Source organism: Cajanus cajan, chromosome 11 (genome assembly GCF_000230855.2).
Source record: "Cajanus cajan strain Asha chromosome 11, NIPB_CcT2T_4, whole genome shotgun sequence".
Taxonomy (NCBI): Eukaryota; Viridiplantae; Streptophyta; class Magnoliopsida; order Fabales; family Fabaceae; genus Cajanus; species Cajanus cajan.
In genome coordinates, this window is record NC_138527.1 from 27,604,164 (window position 1) to 27,629,195 (window position 25,032).

The following is a 25,032-nucleotide window of genomic DNA, read 5'->3' on the forward strand; positions in this document are numbered from 1 at the left end:
TTTATACTTTTGAGAACTAGTGTATATGTAAAAAAGACTGTGAGATTTCCTAAGCAGGAGAGTCAATAATCAAGCTACATATCAATCTATCCAAAGAGAAGTATCCAACTAGTAAAAGAGAAACACTCACCAAACAGGAATACGCATATAGCTTCAACTTAAAGGATAACAATTAAAACCCCTAATTCTAATTCCCCCCAATATATGTGTAGTATTATATATCTAATTGCTTTCGGGTTTTTTTGCCTATTCAAGCAAGGTATAATTTATTCCAATTGTTGGTATGAGCAATGCTAAACCACATAAATCAGAATGCTCCCCTTTCCCTATGATGAGGAGGTGTTGTTGCTCTCTGCATACCTCGGGAAAGCCATCTTATAATCGGTGTCAAAGCTCCAGTTTGGTATCTGTCACACATCTCAATTAGTAAATACTAGAGCTTTCATTCACAACCTATACAGTACTGACTACTGAGTTCAGCAATATTAACGTTATTGCACATTTGCATGTCCTTGATACTGACACACATGCACGCAAAGTCCAACTAAAAAAACCCTGGCTATATAAAGAAAAGAGAAGATGCGGGTGGGGGATTTATATCAGAAGCATTTCCTGGTTAAGTCCTAAAACCTGCAGCACCAGCAAGCAGAAAACATTTAAAAAAAAAAAGAGTAAATACTTACAAATATACAAGAGCAGCAAAGAACACGAGAACAACAAGCCTCTCCCTTGATCCATCTTGGTTAAACAAAAAGATCACAGCGGCCAGCTTCAACATAAGAAACAAATCAATTTGAAATGCAATTTGAAATCTTCTGACAACAACCTGTCTTTGAGGTGCAGGCTGCGGCTGTTGAGCTTGTTGTTGCTGTCCTGTTTGCCCCTGATTTTCACTGGCAGCAGCAGCTTCAGAACTTGGCCTACTGCTAATGGTGACCATTCAGTAACAAAAACCATTAATTAACATATTTGCTTACGAAAACAAATAAAGCTAAAATATAATTTTCACTTATAAAACAATTGCTATCTATGTTTATAATTTAAACAAGCACTAAATGAAACTGGTGGGCATAAATATCAAAACCAAATTTATCATTTTCACTACTGTCAGGTCCTTTTCTGTTTGAGTTAGTTCAAGGCCTTCCTGCGGTCACTTCAAGATTTTCTTTTACTGTTTTCGTAGTTCAAAATCCATATTTTGTTCTCTTTTAGAATCTTCTAACTAAAAGTCTTGTCAAAATAGATATCTTCAAAACAAATCCAGTGTTACTCAAAACCAAAAATAGATAGCTCTTTTTACAGGACCTAGTTAACCTTGTCTAAATTTTCATAAATACATTAATTACTCCACAAAGTGCAAGAAATCAATCATGCATTAAAATGAGAGACAAACAGAGACACCTGATTAAATAGATAGACATCACAATAATAACAAGCACACACTCCTCTCCCTTGTTTATGCTTTGTTCAGTCACTCCTCTCCCTGCATTCACACTTTCACAAGCTATCAAATCCTAGCTAGCTCTTAACAAACAAAAATGTGGTTTAAAATAAGGTATGCAATCAATAAACGAGACACAAATCCAACCAACATCTTACCTCTGGCCAACATATGCTTTTACATTTTTCAGATTACAAGCATTGTTTTCTATCTCATTGAGTTGGTACTTCAAATCTACATTCAAAAGTACACAAAAAATGAAGTGTTATGCGGTGAGAAAAATTAGGAAAAGGAGAGAAAACAAAAATCCTAACAGATGTTATGCGGAACGCGAAAAGAAAATGTTATGCGAATCAGGTTCTCCGTCACGAAAACGGTGTTGTCGTCGCCCATCACGAACCACCGCACGTCCTTCAGCCCCAGCCGCAGCGTCTCCGACACGATCCGCAAGATCCTGATCGCCGACCGGGGCCCCTGCCGGTTCGTGTACTTGAACCTGGCGGTGTCGCCGGAGATTCTCACCGGCGGGAGAGAGTCCTCGTCGGGCTCCGGCGTCATGTTCTGGTCGAGCCAGACGACGCCGCGCATCTCCCTAGGTCTGTACCAGAGCTTGATGTAGTTCTTGCGCTGGTTCCAGAGCTTGGCGGAGGCGGCGATGCCGAAGACGATGTGGCGGAGGGCGGTGCGGTCCTCGGGGTTGGTTTGGCAGGACTGGCAGCGGAGGAGGGCGGAGGCGGAGGCGGAGGCATTGATGGAGAACGTGTGAGTGGCGAAGGGAAGGTGGTTGCAGGCGCGTGAGGTGGAGACAAAGAGGATGAGAAAAATGAATGCAATCATTACAGTGAAGGAAGACGGAAATGTGTTTACGTTTACGGAGGAATCAAAAATATTTTTAGTTTTTAAATTAATAAAAATAATTATAAAATAAAATCGGCAGGAAATACTACTCACCAAAAAAACAAATTACTTGCAAATTTATATTTAAAACAAAATTTATAGAAAAATAAAAAAATTCCTGCAAATTTTTTAGAAATTTTTATTTGCAACAAAAAATTCATATAATTAATATTTTTGTAGTAAAATTTGCAAGAATTTTCTGCAAATTTTAAATTATAAAAATATTTGCAATAATTTATTGGAAATTTATATTTGCAAGAATTTTTGTAATAATTTCTTACAAATATTTTTTCGCATGAAAATTCTTGGATAAATGACATATTTCTAGTAGTGATAGGGTACTTGTGTATGTGTCTGTTAGATTTTATTTTTTTTGTCATTTTGCTTGGAAACAGAAGGGGGTGGTTGACTGGTTAGTGTCCAGTGTCTAGTTTGATGAGAATGAACAGTGGGCTGTATAACTGTAGTGTGATCTGGAAGTTTTTTTTTACATGTTTTACTCTTTCCGAAAAATAGTGCCTGGTTTTGAAATGAATCAAACATACCTTTTAGGGATGGAGGAAGGATATAGTTTTCATGATTTTTGAAGTTGCTTAATTTTGTTCTTGCGTGACTATGAAACATTTGCAGGTCATATCAACCATTCTATTTTCTGGAAAAATCTAGCTCCTGTTCGTGTAAGTTTGTTCCTTGATCCTGTTTTATGGAATGTTTCTTGTCTTCAGTGATTCTATTACCTAATACTTCAACCCTTGTGCAGGAAGGAGGTGGTGAACCACCCAAAGGATCATTGGGATGGGCTATTGACACACATTTTGGCTCCTTTGATGCATTGATACAAAAAGTTAATGCAGAAGGTGCAGCGCTACAGGGGTCTGGATGGGTGGTGAGTTGTGCATATTCTGAAATTCCTAGAACATCTTTTCATAAGCTTAATGTGTTGGTCGCTATTTGAAATTCCTTGTATCCTTTTACTTAATTTGTACCGCTTGGCCAGTGGCTTGGTCTGGACAAAGAGTTGAAGAGGCTTGTGGTTGAAACTACTGCCAACCAGGTATAGTATCCCTTCCACCTCCAATGCCCCTCCCCTTGTTCCATATCATGCCAAGTGGATATATAGTTCCGCAGTAGCATATTTAAAAAAAAAAAAAAAAAAAGTAGATGAAAGTAGTCTCTTTGTTTTGGTTTGGCCTCCAATTCTGCCTTTTTGTTTTTCTGTTGTATATATTGTCACACCATTCAAGATTCTCTTACAGTATATTGCTTTTACAAATAGTCTATATTCCTTATTATTAATGAGATTCAACAGTCAAATATGTATTGCTTCTTCTGGCTTTTTTAGTCAATGCTGTTGACATTTCAAAGTACAGGTTATGCTATGCTTTACTATTTTAATATGACTTTTGAGGCTGAGTTTATTTATAGGTGTAAATACATATTTAGTTCCTATATGTAAAGTTGCTATTTCCTAGAGTACTATCCTTGCTGTAACAAACTTAACTAAATACACATGATGATTTGTCATTGAATGGCAGTATAAAAACATTTACTAATATTATATATTGTTGGTGCACATATTATTCATTCATGTTCTTGTAAGAGATAAAATGTATCCCTTCCCAATGGCTTTACATGGCCATTAGCTAACAGGTCAAGTTTCATTATAGGTCATGATTCCTTAGAAACCTGATCCAGGTTTTGATCCCTAGCTAGTAACAGTCACATTTTAAGCTGTATATCATTACACATGTGCCCTTTACCAGACACTTGCCGAAAGAGAAAGAGGGATGGATTGGTAAGTAAAATAGAAATTCTGGTATAGACCTAATTAATATACTTGACTTGGGTGTGTATTTATGCTAATAATACACCACCATTAATCTAGTATAATAAGTAGTATTCACACAACTAACTTTTATTAAATAAGTTGTGTGTTCACTAATGTATTCACTCAAGTCAAGTATAGTGTGTGTAATTATAGAGTTCAATAACCATATACACCGTAAAGGTTTTACACAATTAGTTGATCAGAAATCATGTTATGCATGATTTTTAAGGTTTTTAAGATGTAATATAAAAGTTAACAAAACTTATTAAAAAAATCAATTTCTGACGGCCGGTTAAAAGCCCTTTACACTGTGCAAAGAATATTCTTGTTTCAATTAGTCTCAGCAAAGAATAGTTAGTGCAAAAGGTAATAAAATTTAATGATTACATTGCTGGAATGAATTCCTATTGATTTTTTATTATTATTTATTTATTTGTGATGAATTCATATTCATGCAGGTTGGGACTCCTGGACGAGTTTTAGATCACCTAAAACATATCAAAGGATTTTCTCTATATACTTGGTATGATTTCTACATTTTTTTTTTAAATATATTTTGATGCGTGTGAGAAAATCATTTAACAAGGACACCACACTTGTGACTCTCTTTTCACTTTTCCAGTTGCCACCAAAATGAGCTCATGCTGCTACCTTGTTAGTGCTTTAGATCCAACAATTCCATTACGGGATTCAAAATTAGTCCTTCTGAACTTAAATTACGTCCCTCCAAATTAATTTAATTTAATTTAATTTAATTTTCTTAAAATCAAAATCTGTCCCTTCTGCCTCATACAACTGAGCACGTGTTTAAACTTTTAATACATATTATTATTTTTAAAACATCTCCTGAGAAATTGATATAATAAGTGACTTTTAAAATAAATAAATGAAACAAGTCCATTATTTAATTGATAATACTACACTTATAGAAATGTTAGAACATATTACCTGACACATTTTTTTTAATATATTTTTTTGTTTTAAAATTTATTAAAATGGACATACTTTTTAATAAATTTTAATCGATATCAAAAATAAGTTACTTTATTCTTAGGTTTTCACCACGATTTTATTATATAGAATTGATTTAAAAAAATATCTAAACAAACTAGATGACTTAAATTTAATTTAAACACAAATAATATGTAATTATTTAATGAAATAATGTAACAAGTCATTTAGTTTAAATAGAATGAAAAAAAATATTATAAATAAACATACTTGATTTATTATTTGAAGCTTTGAAACGCATGCACTTTTTTTCTCTATAATTCTTGTCTATTATATATTTAGTTTATGCACACATTAAGTGAACCTTAGTTTCTCGTTTGAGATTCAATACAAATGATTAAATTTATTTAATCATTTATATTTAATCTTGAATTGTCTTGTTGGACAGTTTGTGTTGAGTAATTTTCTTTATACTTGTTTGATACGTACAAGTTAAGTCTCATCTTAAATTTGATTAAATTTTGGTTTATTGCATTTTGTGTTGCTCTTTGAGTGCATATTTGATTATGGTGTACATAATTTGATGTCACCACTTTCATTTCATGTACTTAGAGACCAATACGAAATGCTGTCAAAATTTTGTCAAGTTTAAGAAAATGGATTGTACTAGTACATATTGATCAAATATAAAATAAAATCTTGAATGGGATAGGGTCACACCTTGTATAAAATAGTGAGATTGACATCCATGGTCTATCTTTTTGATAGAGAACATAACTTATGGATCGAAGTTGGTTATTGGATCGAAGTTGGATACGAGCGCCATGCATAAGTGAGCAATATGAGACTGGAGTTGAATATTTTATTGAATATGTAATACGGAATTGTAATGATGATATGAATGGAAAGTTTTTCTGTCCTTGTGTTAATTGTTGTAATGGAAGTCGTTTAGAACTTGATGTTATAAGGGAACATCTTCTATGTGATGGGTTTCTTAAGAATTATACACGTTGGATATGGCATGGTGAAAATATTGACATTCCAAATGTGTCAGCTGAAACTCAAACTCAAAATTTTACACAAGAGGTAGATATGGATGATCGGCTTGAGGAGATGATTCGTGATGTTGGTCCAGAGTCATTCAAGAGAGCACATACGTATGAAACTTTATGCAGAGATTCAGAGAAGACGTTATATCCAAATTGCACAAAATTCACAAGATTGTCAGCGGTATTGAGATTGTTTAATTTGAAGGCGAGACATGGGTGGAGTGATAAAAGTTTCACAAAATTGTTAGAGTTGCTGAAAGAAATGCTTCCAGAAGGTAACACATTGCCTAGTCGTAACTACGAGGCAAAAAAAGTGTTGTGTCCCATGGGTTTAGAGTATAAGAAGATACATGCATGCCCAAATGATTGTATGCTATATCATGGTGAGTTTGAAGGCTTGCATGAATGTCCAAGGTGTGGGTTGTCACGATATAAAAAGAAGCAAGGTGATTTTGATTATGATATTAGCAGTAAGCGTTTGTTTTTTTTTTGTTAGTTACTTGTATTTATACTTTTATTTTTGTTATCACTTTAAGTATTATTTATTATAAATTTAATTTTATACTAATGACTTGTAATTTATTTTGTTTCTGTCAACAGATAAATATGGATGAACATCAAGACTCTCCTTTAGACTCTACACAGACTACAGCCAAGAAGAAAGTCAGAGGTCCCACTAGAATGAAGAATGTCACATCCAAACGCCTTCATGAGGAGAGATTGCATGTTGATATTGATGAGATAACTAAGAGACCTACGGGAGACTCAGCTACCCAATTTATGAGTACCATGGGGGTTCTTGCTAGAACCAAGGTTTCTATTTTATTGCCTAGTTGGGATATCATGTAGAGGAGGTTGTCAAGAACTATATTTGGGCAGATATTACGGTAAAATTTCATTTACACTCAACATTTTTCATTATAAAACTTCATTAGGATATAACATGTACTAACTCATTGTTATCATAAATGTAGGAAACTTGGGACATTCCTAGGACAGAGGACATGAGAAGGAAAACTCTCTCTATTGTGGCTGAAAGATGGAGGGCATATAAGACCAGCCTCACGAACAATTACATTTTTGGAAAAAAGAAAGGTGAATTTCCTGGTCATAAGAACCCCACCATAGATCAAGAGACATGGAACGCATTTGTAGAGTCTAGAATGACTAAAGAGTTTTTGGTAAGTTAGGATTACATGCATTGTTATTTGTATTGTTCAGAATATTATGTTTTTACCTTTAATCTCATTATATGGTACTTTTGTAGGAGAAAAGAAAGAAGGCACAAGAGATTCAGGCAAACAATGACACCATTGTTGTGATGTCTCGTGGGGGTTATCCATGGCTTAAGAAAAAGTTGATGAAAGAGAAGGCTATCAAGCGTCAAGCTAGCCAAGATGAGACTACAGTTAGTGGTCCTCCTTCTCCACCCACACGCCATGAATTATGGAAGCATGGTCGCATAAAAAAAACGGGCGAGTTTACAACTGAGGCAGCAAAAGAGATTGCTAACAAGATAGTAAGTATAATTGTTTTGTACATTTGATGCTAATTAACATATGGATCAATAAATGTTTATTAAATTATTTTTGTGTCTTGTATTGTAGGATATATTGGAACAACAGTCCACAGAGGGATCTTTTGTTTCCCATGGACGCCAGGATATACTCACAGTTGCAATTGGGAAGCCTGAGCACCCAGGTCGGGTTCGGGCTGCTGGTGGAGGTCATAGTTTACAAACCTACTTTGGATCACGCTCATCTTCACAAACATCTGGCACAGTGGACCAGTTAGTGGAACTAAAGGTCTCTCAAGTTATAGCAACTTATGAGCAAAAATTTAGTCAGATGCAGGAGGATATTCATAAGCGACTACAAGAGGACATGCAAAGGCAACTACAAGAGCATATGCAATCACTCAGCCAACAATTTCAACAAAGTACTCCAATAGTAGAACCATTTATTGCACGTGTGAGTACAAAGGGATCATGTGCTTCTATTGATCCCCCTGTTACTGCCACTGGCCCGGGTACATCTAATAAATGTGAGTTGTTTGTGGATGGATCACTCGATCCTGTGGGTATAGGGCATATTCACATATTAGGGTCCACTGTACATCATCAAGTTATGGGAGATGATATGGTTAGGGTTTCAGTGTTGGATGTTAGACAACCAGAGGCTAGAGTTCCTGTGCCCACAGAGGAGGTTCAAACAATGGGACAAGCCTTGAACACCTTCCTTCAGTGGCCTTATAAGTTAGTAAAGGTGATATCTATGAAGGTATGTTATTTAAATAATATTTAATTTTAAGTTGGTGTAATTTTATTATAATATTGTATAATATTAGCTTTGTACTTTGTGGAGTAGGATATTGTTACCTCACCAAAGGGTAAAGGGACAGTCATTGTTACCCCTTCTAGAAATCTTCCTCCAATGAAAAGGCTATGGAGATTAGTTGCAGATATGGAAGATGACGAGCAACCCAAACAACTCCCTTGGCCTCCTGAAGTGTTTAACATGTCTAGTAAAGTACCTCTATATATAAGTCAGAGTGATATATCAGAGATTACAAATGGTCATTGTATGCTAAACATATCAATTTTGCAGTTATGGTTGTTGTAAGTATTTAAATTATTTTTAATTATATTTTGTTGATTTTTTCTAACATTGTTTCTAACATTGTCTCTAACGTTGTAGATTTATCCATAAATTGAGCGTGGATAGGGGAAATGATCACATATATGGATTTTTGGAGCCTGAGTCAATCCAAAAAAGTGGGAACAAAGTCGAAGAAATACAAGTTTACATTCAAAATTGGATGTTCGACTCAAATAAAAAAGTTTACTTGGCCCCTTATTTTTCTGAGTAAGTTTAATTTTATATAATTAAATATAATTTTTTATAAAAACTATTTTTTCTATTACTCATAATTTCGTAATGCAGTGCTCATTGGCAACTTTTAGTTATTTTTCCTATGGACAACATAGCTGTATGCATTTGCTCGTTGCATAAACCTCCTCCTATGGATTTTAGACAATTATTAAATAGGTAAATTGTTTAAAAATAACTAATTTCTTGTATTGATTATCATTACATTTGACTTTATACTAATCATAATGTCATTTTATCATTAGGGCCATGGAAGGATATCATATACTTAAGGGTTCAAAGATGAAGAAAAAAATGAGTTGGGTCTCTCCTAAAGTAAGATTTTAATTCTATCAATGATATTTTTTTTTTAAAGTAATTTAGTAATTTTCTTTAATTACTATTCTATTGAAATTGATTTCATATTCTTTTTTTAGTCTCATAAACAAAAAGGAAATTATGAGTGCAGATACTATGTAATGAAGACAATGCATACTATTGTCGATTCACAAATAGTATCTGGGTGGACTGAAGTAAGTTTTACAATTTTGAAAGTTTTTGTTTTAAGTTTTCATTCTATATATTTTATGAATTATTACTAATTATTTTAATTTTTCTTAACAGATATTTATATATCGATCACCATTGCCGCTAGAAGACATAAACATCATTAGGGAGCAATGGGCCACATTTTTTATTGACTATTACTTTAACTAGTTTGGGCTTATGTTTTATAGTATTACTTTAACTAGTTAGAACTTACATTTCATTCAGCAATGTAGTTCATTTATGTATTAGATGTATTTAAAACTATTCAATTATATATATATGATTAACATTTATTATCTTGTCATTTGTATGCGATTTGTGCTTCACTGAGAAAATATTTTGAACTGTCTGGTTTTTCTGCAGGTTTTTTGTTCTGAGGTGCTCCCAAAACAAGTCAAACATTAAAAAAAAATCACTACTTTTAAAATCAGTTATAACATAACCGATTTTAAAAGTCTTGACTTTTAAGATCGGTTAAAACCACAACCGATCTTAAAAGTCTTGACTTTTAAAATCGGTTATAAAACCAACCGATTTTAAAAGTAGACTTTTAAGATCGGTTGTTGTTATAACGATTTTAAAAGTCAAGACTTTTAAGATCGGTTATATATCAACCGATCTTAAAAGTCTACTTTTAAAATCGGTTGATAACCGGTCTTAAAAGTCTACCTTTTCAAAATCGGCTCTTTTAAGATCGGTTCCATAACCGATTTTAAAAATCCAAAATAACCGATTTTAAAAGCCTTTTTTCCACTAGTGATTAAATGGGCACGTGTAAATTAAAAAATCTATTTTAATGTCATATATCTTTCTATTTCATTTCTTTTCTTCCATTAATCTACTCTAAGTCTCGTTAAAGAACCTTAAATGAACAAGTACATTTTGAAATAGGAACGTCAGTGGAAACAATGACTTAATATGCAATAAGGACAGATAACACATAAAGATCAATTAGACAAGCTCGGCATGACTTGTGGATAAAAGTCCAAACGAAACTAGTGGAAGGGGAATCCCCTTTTTAATGAAGGAATAAAAGATGATCACAAATGTTGCAAAAAAAATAATAAATAAACAACAAAAGTATGTTAGGAAACCCACTAATGGGGTTGTGCAAAAGTCGAGGCAGGATCTGCTAGGTAATAAGAAGGGAAACCTAGGCAAAGTAAGGGTTCAAAAATAAAAGTCCGCTAACAATCCCACAAAAAAGGAAACCTAGGAGCAACACCTCGAGCTGAAAATCGAAAGCCGATTCGAGAAGATCATTTAATCAAAAAACAAACCCAAGTCATCACTAAACTTTCAAGGAAATAATAAGCTAACACGGAAAATGGTTTCCCTATTTTGAATGTTCTTGTTCATCAGCCAAAACACCAGCCAACCTTGGCCAACCGTTCTTCTAAAAAAACAATTTTTGAAAAAAATTCTTCTAAACGAACCTTAAAAATAGAAGTGCTACTTAATTAACGTTATTGGTTGCAACATCTTTTATTCTTTAAAAAGAAATTCTGTACAAGAGAGTTTAAGCTAGCAAATGACCAGTCATTAAACCTCTGGAACCTAATGATGTTAAAGATAAAAATGTTATTCAATTAACATTATTATTTGTTATATAATAAATACTTTTTAAACAATCATTTTAAAGACAATAAATCATATTCACTATGTACAAGCAATTATTAAATAATAAAATCAAATCAAATCAAATAAAAAATAAATAAACAAATAAATAAAAAGAAAAGAAATGATACCAAATGAGATGCTTGAACTTGTTGAATCTTCGAATATAACGATCTATTAGGCGCTTTTTGACGACCTAACACACTACAATATTACTCACAAAATCTCAAGAAATACAGAGGAGAGAGAAAGAGAAATTTCGAGCTCTAAGGAGTCTTGGACGAAATTTTCCGGGCTGAAAACAGTGCCCGAGACGTCCATTTATAGATGTCATACCTGACCAAAACGGTCCGTTCCAAAATCAGAACGGCCCATTTTGATTCATTCCGTTACGAGCTAAATGTGAATCTAGAACAGCCCGTTCTAAATTCAAAACGGCCCGTTCTGAAATTTGGAACGGCCCGTTCCAGATAAGGAAATTTAGGCCTTTTAACTGACTTGGAACGGCCTGTGCCCATTTTGGAACAGCCCGTTCTCAATTAGGTTTGTTGTGCTTTTTTGTAACTAGGAACGGCCCGTTCTGAATTTGGAATGGCCCGTTCTGGGCTACTCAACATTTTTTTTTTGCTTCAAACTTCCTTGTTGTCACCTCCATACTTTGAGAGCTCATCCTCTTCATAGTAGATGTCCATTTCGTTATTATTGTGAGTCCGGATAAAATTGATTATTCACAGTTGTCCCTCTTTATTTATTTCTTATTAAATAATCTAAATAAGGTAATTTAGATCATTTGTGATAAGAAATAAATAAAGATGTGAATTAATTTTATCCAGCTACCCAAGACATAGCTCCTATTGTTGATGAAGTAAGTTCTTGAAAGATTCAATGCTTTTACTTGAACAGTCCAATGTTAAAACGTTGTATTGGGATCATCAAGTGCTAGTGCTGGATCAACCGAATGTTAATGTTGAATGCTTGTGCTGGAGGGGTTGAATGTTTGTGCTTGATCAACCGAATGTCAATGTTGAAGTGGTTGAATGCTTGTGCTTGATCAACCGAATGCCAATGTTTGATGGAGTGGTTGAATGCTTGTGCTGGATCGACCGAATGCTTATGCTGAAGTGGTTGAATGCTTGTGCTTGATCAATCGGATGTCAATGTTTGATGGAGTGATCGAATGCTTGTGCTGGATCGACTGAATGCTTATGCAGAAGTGGTTGAATGCTTGTGCTTGATCAACCGAATATTAATGCTAAATGGTTGTGATGGAGTGGTCGAATGCTTGTGTTGTATCGGCCGAATGCTGGTGCCAATTCAATCAAATGCTGGTGCTGGATTGATTGAATGTTGATGAACTGAATGCTAATGCTGGAGTGGTCGAATGCTTGTGTTGTATCCACCGAATATTTGTGTCAATTCAATCAAATGTTGGTGCTGGATTGATTGAATTTTGATGGACTGAATGCTAATGCTGGAGTGGTCGAATGAAAAATGAAACTTGTGCCAGGTAGATACTGGGCTTACAAAAGAAAAATGCAACTTGTGCCAGGTAGATACTAGGCTTATACAAAAGAAAAATATAACTTGTGCCAGGTAAGTACTGGACTTAAATAAAAGAAAAATGCAACTTGTGCCAAGTAGATACTGGGCTTATATAAAAGAAAAATGTAACTTGTGCCAGGTAGATACTGGGCTTAAATAAAAGAAAAATGTAACTTGTGCCAGGTAGATACTGGGCTTAAGAATAAAAATGTAACTGGTGTCAGGCAGATACTGGGCTTTAAAAGAAAAATGTAATTGGTGCCAAGTAAGTACTGGACTTAAATAGAAAGTCAAATGTGAAGTAAGTGCTTAGCCTAAAAACTCTACGTCATAAGTTCTAGGAAGCAAGAGATGCAAATGAAATGTGATGTGATGTAAAATGTTATGAGACACAACTTTCAAGACTTAAACTTTTGTTTATTTCCCTTTTTGTTTTTGCTTTTGCTTTATTTTTCAGAATTTCCTCATCGTGACACACAGTCCAAGATCATAGATGAGTGAGGCCTTTGGATACTTTTGACTTGAATGATAGTCGGTTATTCTCTTGGGTTACCCTTAAGCTGTTGTAAGTACTTATGAGTTGAAACGTTATCCTGTTGGTTGCGCTTTGTAACATTTATCAGAAAATTATCAAGCATACTGTGGCTTTTAAAACTCATAGAATAATTTATAATGCCTTGATTTTTTTAACATGTAACATGCATTTCCTTTCAATATATTATCATAAAATGCAAGGAGAATTGGCAACAAGGGAATAGGATAATCTTATTCAAGAAAGAAAATGTGTTTACAAAGGAAGTCATTGTATGACAAGAATGACAAATATATACAACGGTAGCAATGGGAGGTATTTATCATGTGAGTGACACTTTTCAAATGAACAATCCTAGTACTGCAGTTCAATAATCTTGATTGCTCGCCAATAAACTTGAGAGGATAATTCAATGTATTTTGCCCCAGTTTTCAGCTCTGCGATGGCTTGCCCTTATTGATACCTCAAAAATTGGCGTGATACTTATCTGCTAGATTGCTTTTTCAGGTTTTCAACCTAGCATGTCGCTCTAAATTTTCTTAGATCGCCTTTTCACGTTTTCAATCTAAACAGCTCTTTTTTTTGTGTTTTTTTTTGTATCCTAATTTTTTCCTAGATTGCTCTTTCGAGTTTTCAACCTAGCGGGTCGCTCTAACTTTTTCCTAGATCGCCCTTTCGGGTTTTCAATCTAGCGAGCGTTTTTTTTTTTTCATATATTTTTTTAGGCATAATATTTTTTTACTGCATCTGAATTTACAGGATGGAGGAGATCTTTACCATTCATATTTGTGAGGATCAAAGCTCCCCCAGAGAAAACTTTTTTAACTACAAAAGGTCCTTCATAATTTGGTGCCCATTTACCAAGACGATCTTTTTGAACTTGTAGAATTTTCTTAAGTACTAAGTCTCCTTCTCGAAACTCTCTAGGGTGTACTTTATTTTCAAACTCCTTCTTTAATCTTTTTTGGTATAATTGGCCATGAAAAATTGCATTCAGCCTTTTCTCCTCAATGATTTTTAATTGATTCAAATGGATTTGGACCTGTTTTGCTTCTCCTAATTTGGCTTCCATTAATACTCTCAAATATGAAATTTTAACATCAATTGGAAGGACTGCTTCCATTTCATAAACTAAGGAAAATGGGGTTGCCCCAGTTGATGTTCGAACTGAGCTACGATATTCATGTAAAGCAAATGGAAGCATCTCATGCCAATTTTTGTATGTCACCACCATTTTCTGGATGATCCTCTTGATGTTCTTGTTTGCTGCTTCAACTACACCGTTCATCTTTGGGCGATATGGTGAAGAGTTATGGAGCAGAATTTTAAAGTCAACACCTAATTCTATCAGTAATGATTCTGCTTAATTCCCATTTCGAGTCACATGGGCATACAAAGTGGCTTCAACCCATTTGGTAAAATAGTCAATAACAACCTGAATGAAGCGATGTCCATTTGACGCTTTCATCTCAATGGGACCAAACATCCATTCCCCACATCGAAAATGGCCAAGGTGATGACAAAACATTAAGAAAAGTTGGCAAAGCATTGATGTTATCAGCATACATCTAGTATTTAAAGCAATCATTTTCCATTTTATCACAATTCTGGTTAACTGCACAATCAAAATTATTTGGTGCAACACTAGCATTGTCACTTTCAAGCACATTTTTCCGCATTCTTTAAAGTTAGGAAAAGATTGGTAAAAAGATTAAGGAGAAAGGAAAAGGCAAGAGATGAAGGAAGAATGAATGCATTAATATTTAATATTTAAAAGGAAATACATGAGCCCTTATTCAATGAAATAAATCTTAAAGCCTTGGGCAGAGCAATAAGATTAGCATTACAAGAAAATTACTTTAAATTTGAATTAAAAACCATAGGCAACTCGACAATCTCCCAATTATTAAGTTCCATGTTCGGTGGACAAGCGTAAACCAGATTAGCATGTTCATCCTCACGAGAGTCTTGCTCAACAACAGCCATTGAGTTTGGAAACACAAACCCAGCACTCCAAAAGCTTTCTCGCAGATCACTGATAGGGACCCCATCTACTCTCCTCAACAAAATTAATTGTCGACCCTCCATGACCTAGTAGAGGGTTGTTCCCAATATTAGGATTATCCTCTTTAAAGTTTAACCACCCAGCCTTAGTCAAACTTTGTACCTTAATTTTTAGTGCTTTGCAATTTTCAAGGGAGTGACCAATAGCTCCCGCATGATAATCACATTTGGCATTAACATCGTATCCCCTAGGATATGGTGGTTCTATGTGTAACATCCCAGTTTTCAAAATGGTTATTATTACTATTATTATTATTATTATTATTTAGTCATAATTTGGTGATTATATTTTACTTCAATTGTAACTAATTCACACTCCATTTATGCTTAATTGTAGGCTTTAGAAAGATATGTGTATTATTGGGCTTAATTAGATAGTTGTGATTTTCTTTGTTAAAACCGTTTTTCGCTGGGCTGATTGGCAAGCCTCGGTGTTTAGGGCATACCTTGGGCTGTGATGGTCCAAATGATGCAAAATTGGTGTCAATGGAAATCTAAGAGAAAAACGCACAACTTTTACAGAAATAGCCATTTGCAAAATCGGTCGTTTAGGAGGTCAAAATTGGAATTTGATTGATACAATTGTTTCTCGCTGGACTGATTGGCAAGCCTCGGTTTGTGGGGTATAACTTGGTCGGTGGTTGTTCAAATGATACAAACTTGGTGGCCATGGAAAGATAAGAGAAAATCCTACAACTTTCATGAAGGAAATATTTTCAGATTCGGCTGTCTATAAGGTCCAAATCAGTAGCTAAAGTCGGTGAGGAAAAGAACATGGCACCAACTCCATTAATTCACACCAACTCCATTAATTCATCCCACCAACTTCTATAATTCATTCCACTTAGTTTTGTCTATCTTTTTCTCCATTATTTTACATTTTTTTAATGTGTTTTGGAGGCTATAAATAGGCCTTCACTTCTCCATTGCAAACCATCCCAAGAAACACTTCTCATTCTCATTCTCTCTTCTCTTATACTCTCTTCTTCTCCTCTTCTTCTCTTTGAAGACCAAGGAAAGTCTAGAGGAGGAGGTTCTATCCTAGTTTTAGCTCCGGTCCCTGTTTTAGACGGAAGAAGCCTTGGGGAGGCAGCTGTGCTATAGTCTCAGTTTCTGCTTATCCAGGTAAGGGGGGGAGTGAGAAATCTCGCTCTGGGTGTGGGATTGTATGCTGGGTAGTGGGATTGGCCCCCAATCCTGTGTTTGTTGTATGTTATATTGTTTGTATGTTCTAATTGCTTGGTTAATATGTGTGTATGAATAGAAATTCTGTTGAGATTATGATTGTGAAAGTTATGAATATGATATGATAATGTGAATGTGATGTTTCTAATGATATGATGTGATGATGAAATATGATGTGAAATGACCATGAGATATGATTGACCATGAGATAGATAATGTGATAATGTGACAATGAGATATGAAATGTATAAAGAGAAATGACCATGGAAAGTGATAAAGTGATATGAGAATGCATAGAGTCTTGTTTGACATGCATCATTTGCATAAAGTGATAAGGGTACGATATGGAATACGCCGCCAGAGAAGGCCCCCTAGTGTAAAAGCTGTGGGGATCAGTCCTTGGGGATGGCTCGGTTTGGAAGTCCCAGTCTCGCCCATTGTGTGCATGGGATGTATCTTGCGCGGCTTAGCTATCCCGACGAGACTCTGGTAGTATGTCCTTCTAGTGAGAGTGCGCAGAGGTTGTGTCCCGGCATGTACTCCTAGACTACTCTTTGTGTATTGCTAGCGGCAATATACTACGTGATAAGTGACTGGCGCCACATGCATGATAAAATGTAGTCCGTGTCCATACATGTGTCTTTTGATATTATATGACAAATGGATATGCCTTGAATGAGTAAGATGTGATATTGTTAATCTATGTTATATATGTTTTGTTTGTGTTTGGCTATCTAGTATATATATTCCTACACTGTGAGCCGAGTGAGATGTTTTCTCACTCCCTTTTTCTTTGTGTTGTTTTTCTTTAACCGCTATACAGGTGATTATCAGCATGAGGCTGAGGATGTTGGTGGTGAAGCTTAGGCTTCTTTATGGGCTATGCTCTGATAGGACATGTGACATCGGGGTATAGATAAGAGTAGATTAGGTTGTTAATGTTATTTTAAATTACTTTGAAAACTTTGAGATTTATTTCTTTGTAATTTCCGCTGATTATGTTTGTTAAAAATGTGATACTCTTTAAACATGTTTGATTATTAAAGTTATATTATTTAAATTTATTGATTTATGATATGCGGGGTAGAGGGTGTCACATTTAGTGGTATCAGAGCCAGGTCGATCTAATCGACCGTGAGTTATGAGTCTACTATGCTTGTTTGGTAGATTAATAATGTGATGAGTTGATTGATGTGCTAATATGATAATTGATTATGTTGTGTGCATTGTGTTCTCAGGATTTGTTTGATAGACATGATATAATTTGATGATGCTATTTTTGATTGCTCTTTTCATAATTGCTTATTTGTTTGATACTTCTTGCTTACGTAAGAAGTAGTGGTTGAGTAGTATCACTCGTATGGTGAGCTTATGTACCAATAGTACGGATAAAGCCTATTGAGACCTTAGAATTAGGAGAGACATTAATTTGTCAAAAGTTTACGATTAATGAAATTTAGGAATCTATAGTAGTAGCGATTGAATCCAAGGAGGTTGTATCTGAGAATTGGAGTTTTGATATTTTGATGAGAGGTTGAAACGTTCCTTGAGTATTGGTGCTTCATGTTAACTTTTATGGTTTAGGTAATATGTGAATATTATTCTCTAAGTCCTTTGCACTAAATATGTGAGCTGTTTTGGTCTAGGATTGTAATGGAAAGCTTGAATATGAGTTTAAGGTGGAAAGGAGTGAGTTTGGAATGGTTGAGGTATTTTGTGAAATGTTAGTACACTATTGCTGTATAATATGGGGATTATTTTCGTTAAAATTTTGTTGTGCTTGTATGAGTATCATATTGACAGAATCAGATTTTATGGTCTTCACAAAAGTAGTAGCTTTGGACGTTATCTTTCTAATGGAACTGGAATCAGGTAAAACGGAGGTATAGAACTCTAGTTATAGCTACTTTGGTGATCAAAGGTCTAGTTATAAGCGCTGAATATATCTGCTGCGGTTTTTGAAATTTGTAGCTAAGAAGATGATCTTTTTAGAATTCTATGTCTTCGTAGGAGTTGTAGCTTATTCTCTTATCTTTATTTTGAGATAGGTTTGAGATCATTTGAATAAGTATAACTCTCTAGGTATCATTTTCTTTAAACATTGTTGAAGGGATATGTATGGTTTCATGATATTTTTGAATCGTTAGGCAATGCAAGGATAAGAATTGATTTTGTTTTGGGGTGTTTGCATAAGGATTGAGAGGTTGTTTAAAGGTCGTATAATGCTATGTGATAAAGTTTGTTCATGTACATGCTTATCGATGGTATATTTGAAGGTTTAAAGTTGGTATTCTAATATGATTTAGTAAGCATGTATGTTGATATGTGGATAGATTACCTTAGGGATCAATTGGTGAATGTCGTGTGGTTAGTGAGATTGATCTTAGGGTGTGATATGATCATATTGTAGTTGAAGGTGGAGATATATTCAAGACGGTTGTATGTTAAGTATTACTATTTTATTTTATCTTATTTATTGATTGATTGATTGATTTATTTATTATTTTTATTGTATAAGATAAGTTTTCTAGTTCTTGTAAATTCCAGTTAAGGTAAACATGGATATGTCTCAGGTAGAAGTTGTATTTAAGTGATATCTAAGCCAATTAGTGAAGATAAGAGTTTTATGATGTTAGCTTATTATTATTGGAGATTTATTGAAGGAATTTCTAAGATAGCTTTGCCCTTAACTACATTCACTAAGAAGAGTATTGTCTTTATGTGGGATAGTAAGTATGAGAGTAGTTCCAACTCTTAAGGCAAGATTGACTAGTGTTAATACTACTAGATTTTAGTAAGTCTTTTGTGGAACATAGTTATGTTTCTAAGATAAGATTGGATAGAGTGTGGATGCAAGAAGGAACAGATAAGTAGCTTATAATTCTAGAAAATTGAGAATTTATGAGAAGGAATTACCTTACCCATGACCTTGATTTGAAGACATTACCTATATGATTCTAAGCTTGAGGTATTTAGCGATCATAAGAGTTTTAAATATCTATTGACCAAAAGAGATAGTTAGAAATTTTTAAGGAATAAGATTTTGATCTTACTGGTTATTTGGCCAAAGCCATTGTGGTAACCAATGTTTTGAGTAGGAAACCTTTATATTTTTCCTTATGATTAGAAAGAAGGATCTTTTTAGGGATTTAAGTCTGACTTGTGAGATTACTCCTAGTGGTGAAAAACTAGGTGTGACTCGAGTAACAAGTGGATCATTGAGATAAATTGGAGAAATACAATTAGTTGATTCATATTGGTAACAAGATATGAGACTATAGAATAAGGTGATGGATAGGGGTTTGAATTGGTTGAAGATGGAGCAGTAAAATTAGTGATTTGATATGTATAACATGCTTAGGTGCTTGATCTTTACAGATGATCATAGAAGTAATATCAATATTATGACAGATGCCTTGATTACGATGATCACTAATATATTTAAGGATTGGATTTGATTGGAGAATTTAGGGACTTATGATTGATGTGTGAGACTACCTTTAGGAACATTGAATTGACTATGGTTGAAAATAACTAGTGAATTAATGGATGAGATTAGAATCTTTTCTAGTGAACCAAGTGGAAAAGATTAGTAGGAATATGATTAAAATTTATAATTAAAAAAAAAAAAAAAATTGGAATTGATGTTGTTTTGAGGTGCAAGAATAAATTTGGGTGCTTAGTAATCTTGAAATTAGAAAGATGATCTTAAAGGGAGTTTTAAGAGCTACTAAGGTGCATCAGAGTGGCGCAGCGGAAGCGTGGTGGCCTTAAGTAAAGAGAGGAATAGAGGATATTATGTACTTATATTTAGTATGGTATAAGTATGAGACAGAACATCAGAAGCCTTTTAGGACTTTTGTAGCCTTTAGATGTTCCTGTTTGGAAGTGAAATAATATGTCTAGACTCTGTTGTGGATTTTCCAAGGAAATTTAAGAAGAATCTTGAACGAGTCATAGTCAAACCTCTTCGTTTCAAAAATTCGAGGACGAATTTCTTAAAAGGGGGGAAGTATTGTAACATCCCAGTTTTCAAAATGGTTATTATTACTATTATTATTATTATTATTATTTAGTCATAATTTGGTGATTATATTTTACTTCAATTGTAACTAATTCACACTCCATTTATGCTTAATTGTAGGCTTTAGAAAGATATGTGTATTATTGGGCTTAATTAGATAGTTGTGATTTTCTTTGTTAAAACCGTTTTTCGCTGGGCTGATTGGCAAGCCTCGGTGTTTAGGGCATACCTTGGGCTGTGATGGTCCAAATGATGCAAAATTGGTGTCAATGGAAATCTAAGAGAAAAACGCACAACTTTTACAGAAATAGCCATTTGCAAAATCGGTCGTTTAGGAGGTCAAAATTGGAATTTGATTGATACAATTGTTTCTCGCTGGACTGATTGGCAAGCCTCGGTTTGTGGGGTATAACTTGGTCGGTGGTTGTTCAAATGATACAAACTTGGTGGCCATGGAAAGATAAGAGAAAATCCTACAACTTTCATGAAGGAAATATTTTCAGATTCGGCTGTCTATAAGGTCCAAATCAGTAGCTAAAGTCGGTGAGGAAAAGAACATGGCACCAACTCCATTAATTCACACCAACTCCATTAATTCATCCCACCAACTTCTATAATTCATTCCACTTAGTTTTGTCTATCTTTTTCTCCATTATTTTACATTTTTTTAATGTGTTTTGGAGGCTATAAATAGGCCTTCACTTCTCCATTGCAAACCATCCCAAGAAACACTTCTCATTCTCATTCTCTCTTCTCTTATACTCTCTTCTTCTCCTCTTCTTCTCTTTGAAGACCAAGGAAAGTCTAGAGGAGGAGGTTCTATCCTAGTTTTAGCTCCGGTCCCTGTTTTAGACGGAAGAAGCCTTGGGGAGGCAGCTGTGCTATAGTCTCAGTTTCTGCTTATCCAGGTAAGGGGGGGAGTGAGAAATCTCGCTCTGGGTGTGGGATTGTATGCTGGGTAGTGGGATTGGCCCCCAATCCTGTGTTTGTTGTATGTTATATTGTTTGTATGTTCTAATTGCTTGGTTAATATGTGTGTATGAATAGAAATTCTGTTGAGATTATGATTGTGAAAGTTATGAATATGATATGATAATGTGAATGTGATGTTTCTAATGATATGATGTGATGATGAAATATGATGTGAAATGACCATGAGATATGATTGACCATGAGATAGATAATGTGATAATGTGACAATGAGATATGAAATGTATAAAGAGAAATGACCATGGAAAGTGATAAAGTGATATGAGAATGCATAGAGTCTTGTTTGACATGCATCATTTGCATAAAGTGATAAGGGTACGATATGGAATACGCCGCCAGAGAAGGCCCCCTAGTGTAAAAGCTGTGGGGATCAGTCCTTGGGGATGGCTCGGTTTGGAAGTCCCAGTCTCGCCCATTGTGTGCATGGGATGTATCTTGCGCGGCTTAGCTATCCCGACGAGACTCTGGTAGTATGTCCTTCTAGTGAGAGTGCGCAGAGGTTGTGTCCCGGCATGTACTCCTAGACTACTCTTTGTGTATTGCTAGCGGCAATATACTACGTGATAAGTGACTGGCGCCACATGCATGATAAAATGTAGTCCGTGTCCATACATGTGTCTTTTGATATTATATGACAAATGGATATGCCTTGAATGAGTAAGATGTGATATTGTTAATCTATGTTATATATGTTTTGTTTGTGTTTGGCTATCTAGTATATATATTCCTACACTGTGAGCCGAGTGAGATGTTTTCTCACTCCCTTTTTCTTTGTGTTGTTTTTCTTTAACCGCTATACAGGTGATTATCAGCATGAGGCTGAGGATGTTGGTGGTGAAGCTTAGGCTTCTTTATGGGCTATGCTCTGATAGGACATGTGACATCGGGGTATAGATAAGAGTAGATTAGGTTGTTAATGTTATTTTAAATTACTTTGAAAACTTTGAGATTTATTTCTTTGTAATTTCCGCTGATTATGTTTGTTAAAAATGTGATACTCTTTAAACATGTTTGATTATTAAAGTTATATTATTTAAATTTATTGATTTATGATATGCGGGGTAGAGGGTGTCACACTATGGGCTTCATCGGGCAAGGTACTACTAGTGAATTTTGTAGTAGGAGAGGGAACAACTCAGTATAGGACATAGGGATAGGGTCAAACTCAATTGGTTTCCGATCTTGGGTATTTTGTGACCTCACATGGCTAGAATTTTGGTTCCATGGCTGGGTAGATTGAGGTGGTCGTGCGGTAGGTGTTGCAGGTGAAGCTTGCAGAGCTTGATGGATAGGTTGGTGAGGATATGGTGAGATGGCAGTGATATTTGGGTAGACCATGAGAGGGGTATAGAAATAAGGAGGTTGGTTGTTAGGTAACCTAGGGGAGTTGAATGTCACTGTATTTCTATCTCCTTCCTTTTTATTTCCTGCTCCATTTGAAAATTTTCTTGAACCAGCTATTTCACTAGAGTCAACCGCTATCTTCCCACTCCTCATACCATTCTCAATCCTTTCTCCGATGATGACTATATCAGAGAAATTTGATGAAATATTCCCAATCATCTTATCATAGAACGGTGCTCGTAAAGTATCAATGAATAGAGCTATCGTTTCTCTATTAGACAAAGGAGGTTCCACTTGTGCTGCCACTTCTCACCTCTGCGCATATTCCTTAAACGTTTCACCATCTTTTTTAGACATGTTACGTAGTTCAAACCTATCTGGAACCATGTCAAGATTATATTTATATTGTTTAAGGAAAGCATTAGCTAAATCCTTCCAGGAGAGGATATAGGCCCGTTCAAGATGCATATACCAATTCAAAGATGCCCTAGTTAACGAATCCTGAAAACAATGAATAAGTAACTTATCATTGCGAGCATATGCTGCCATCTTTCTGCAATACATGGTTATGTGATTCTTTGGACAGCTTGTTCCTTTATATTTATCAAATTCAGGCACTTTGAACTTTGGGGGGAACTCTATATCTGGAACCAAACAAAGATCGACAGCTTCACCGACATCATAGCTACCTCCTTCCACAACTTTTAGCCTCTCTTCTAGCATTTGTAACTTTTCACTAGACTGAACTTGCTTAATTCCAGAGATTAGTTGATATCTCCCAGAAGTTTGGTAAGGATTCCCTTGGTTGATAAAATTAGAATTTTGGGGTTGGTAGGGAACTTGATGTTTATAAGAGATGACATTCATGGGTGAAACCTCAGGTTGGGTAGGTTGCATTTGTGTAGGCGGTTGATTCACCAATGGTTCGTGCTTATCTGGAAGATCCATGATTGTTGGAGGTGTGTAGTTGAGCGGAAGGCCATATGGTGGCCATTGGACCTCTGGAGGATCAACTTGTTGACCAAATTTGTTAAGATGTAGAGTTAATGGTTGTGCTGGGACTGGGGTAGAGCCAGGTGGATACGCAGGAGAAGTTGACGATTCTCCTCTAACTACTAGAGGGGTCCCTTCAACATTTTTCACTTTTATAGACTGCAACATCTCTAAAATTTGGGCCATTTTGTTCCTTCAATTGATTGATATCATTTCTCAGTTCTTCGTTGCGTTCCTCCATCTCATCCATGATCTTGGCCTGAGAGCGTGTTCTATAACGATGTCGAGGAAACACTTTGTTTTTTTTTTGCTTTATTACTTTCTAAATACAAAGTAAATTTTATGAGTATAAAAGAAAAGGAAGAAGAAACAAATTTTGGAAAAGATTGATTTTGTATTCAAATTAGTGAGATCTCAAAAACACTCATAAATACCAGCATGCACATGGTCTAGGAGTGCAAAATAGTGATAATGATAAGGATTATGGGGATGTAATATGATTGGTTAACCTTTAACACATGTCAAGTATTTTGGGTTCAATAGTTTGCTATACTCACTACATTGTGTGTTAACTTTATCAATCTATGCCTTGTTTAATAGCTTGCTCACTACAAGAAAAATGCTGATTTTCGACGGAAATTTCCGACGAAAATAGGCAAATTTTCGAAGGATTTTTCTTTTTCCGACGGATTTCAATCCGTCGGAAAAAGTGGCGTCAGAAAAAAAAATCTGTCGGAAATAATTTTTCAACGAAATTTTTCGACAGAAAAATCCGTCAGAAATTTCCGATGGAAAAATCCGTCGGAAAATCCTGTCGAAAATTTCTGACAGAAAAATCCATCAGAAATTGCTGTCAGAATTTCTGACGGAAAAATCTGTCGGAAATTGTAATTTTTTTTTAATTTTAATAAATTTATTAATGTAAGAACTCTCATATTTGGCCTCTCAAGGGTTCTATTTCACAATATTTCACTGTTTAGCATGTTTTATCCTTACTTGTGCAATTTCTAGGAGACTTCCCAGAAGGTCACCCATCCCAGTACTACTCCAGGTCAAGCACGCTTAACTGTGAAGTTCTGATGAGTAAGCTACCGAAATGTCTATGTATGTTGTCAGTATAACTTGTACAAATTAATTCATTTAAGTCATCCTCAAATAT

The 25,032-nt window shown here is 35.0% G+C and overlaps 3 protein-coding genes and 1 long non-coding RNA gene across 4 annotated transcripts; 3 read left to right on the forward strand and 1 right to left on the reverse strand.

Annotated features, from left to right (window-relative positions):
* Positions 1-2,779: 2,779 nt before the first annotated feature.
* On the forward strand, positions 2,780-3,419 carry LOC109801830 (superoxide dismutase [Mn], mitochondrial-like). Its single transcript, XM_083067449.1, has 4 exons — positions 2,780-2,801; positions 2,969-3,015; positions 3,099-3,224; positions 3,336-3,419. The coding sequence occupies exons 1-4, from the start codon at positions 2,780-2,782 to the stop codon at positions 3,396-3,398; spliced, it is 258 nt and encodes an 85-aa protein (XP_082923575.1). The 3' UTR covers positions 3,399-3,419.
* Positions 3,420-4,719: 1,300 nt separating this feature from the next.
* On the forward strand, positions 4,720-9,049 carry LOC145953484 (uncharacterized). Its single transcript, XM_083067450.1, has 5 exons — positions 4,720-7,347; positions 7,434-7,685; positions 7,774-8,445; positions 8,533-8,783; positions 8,863-9,049. The coding sequence occupies exons 1-5, from the start codon at positions 7,171-7,173 to the stop codon at positions 9,032-9,034; spliced, it is 1,524 nt and encodes a 507-aa protein (XP_082923576.1). The 5' UTR covers positions 4,720-7,170; the 3' UTR covers positions 9,035-9,049.
* Positions 9,050-13,994: 4,945 nt separating this feature from the next.
* On the reverse strand, positions 13,995-14,561 carry LOC145953485 (uncharacterized). The gene has a single exon (XM_083067451.1). It carries the CDS (start codon positions 14,559-14,561, stop codon positions 13,995-13,997), a length of 567 nt encoding a protein of 188 aa, XP_082923577.1.
* Positions 14,562-15,538: 977 nt separating this feature from the next.
* LOC145953073 (uncharacterized) lies at positions 15,539-24,462 on the forward strand. Its single transcript, XR_014430628.1, has 3 exons — positions 15,539-16,462; positions 17,346-21,454; positions 22,338-24,462. It is a non-coding gene; the product is annotated as an uncharacterized LOC145953073 (long non-coding RNA).
* Positions 24,463-25,032: the final 570 nt, after the last annotated feature.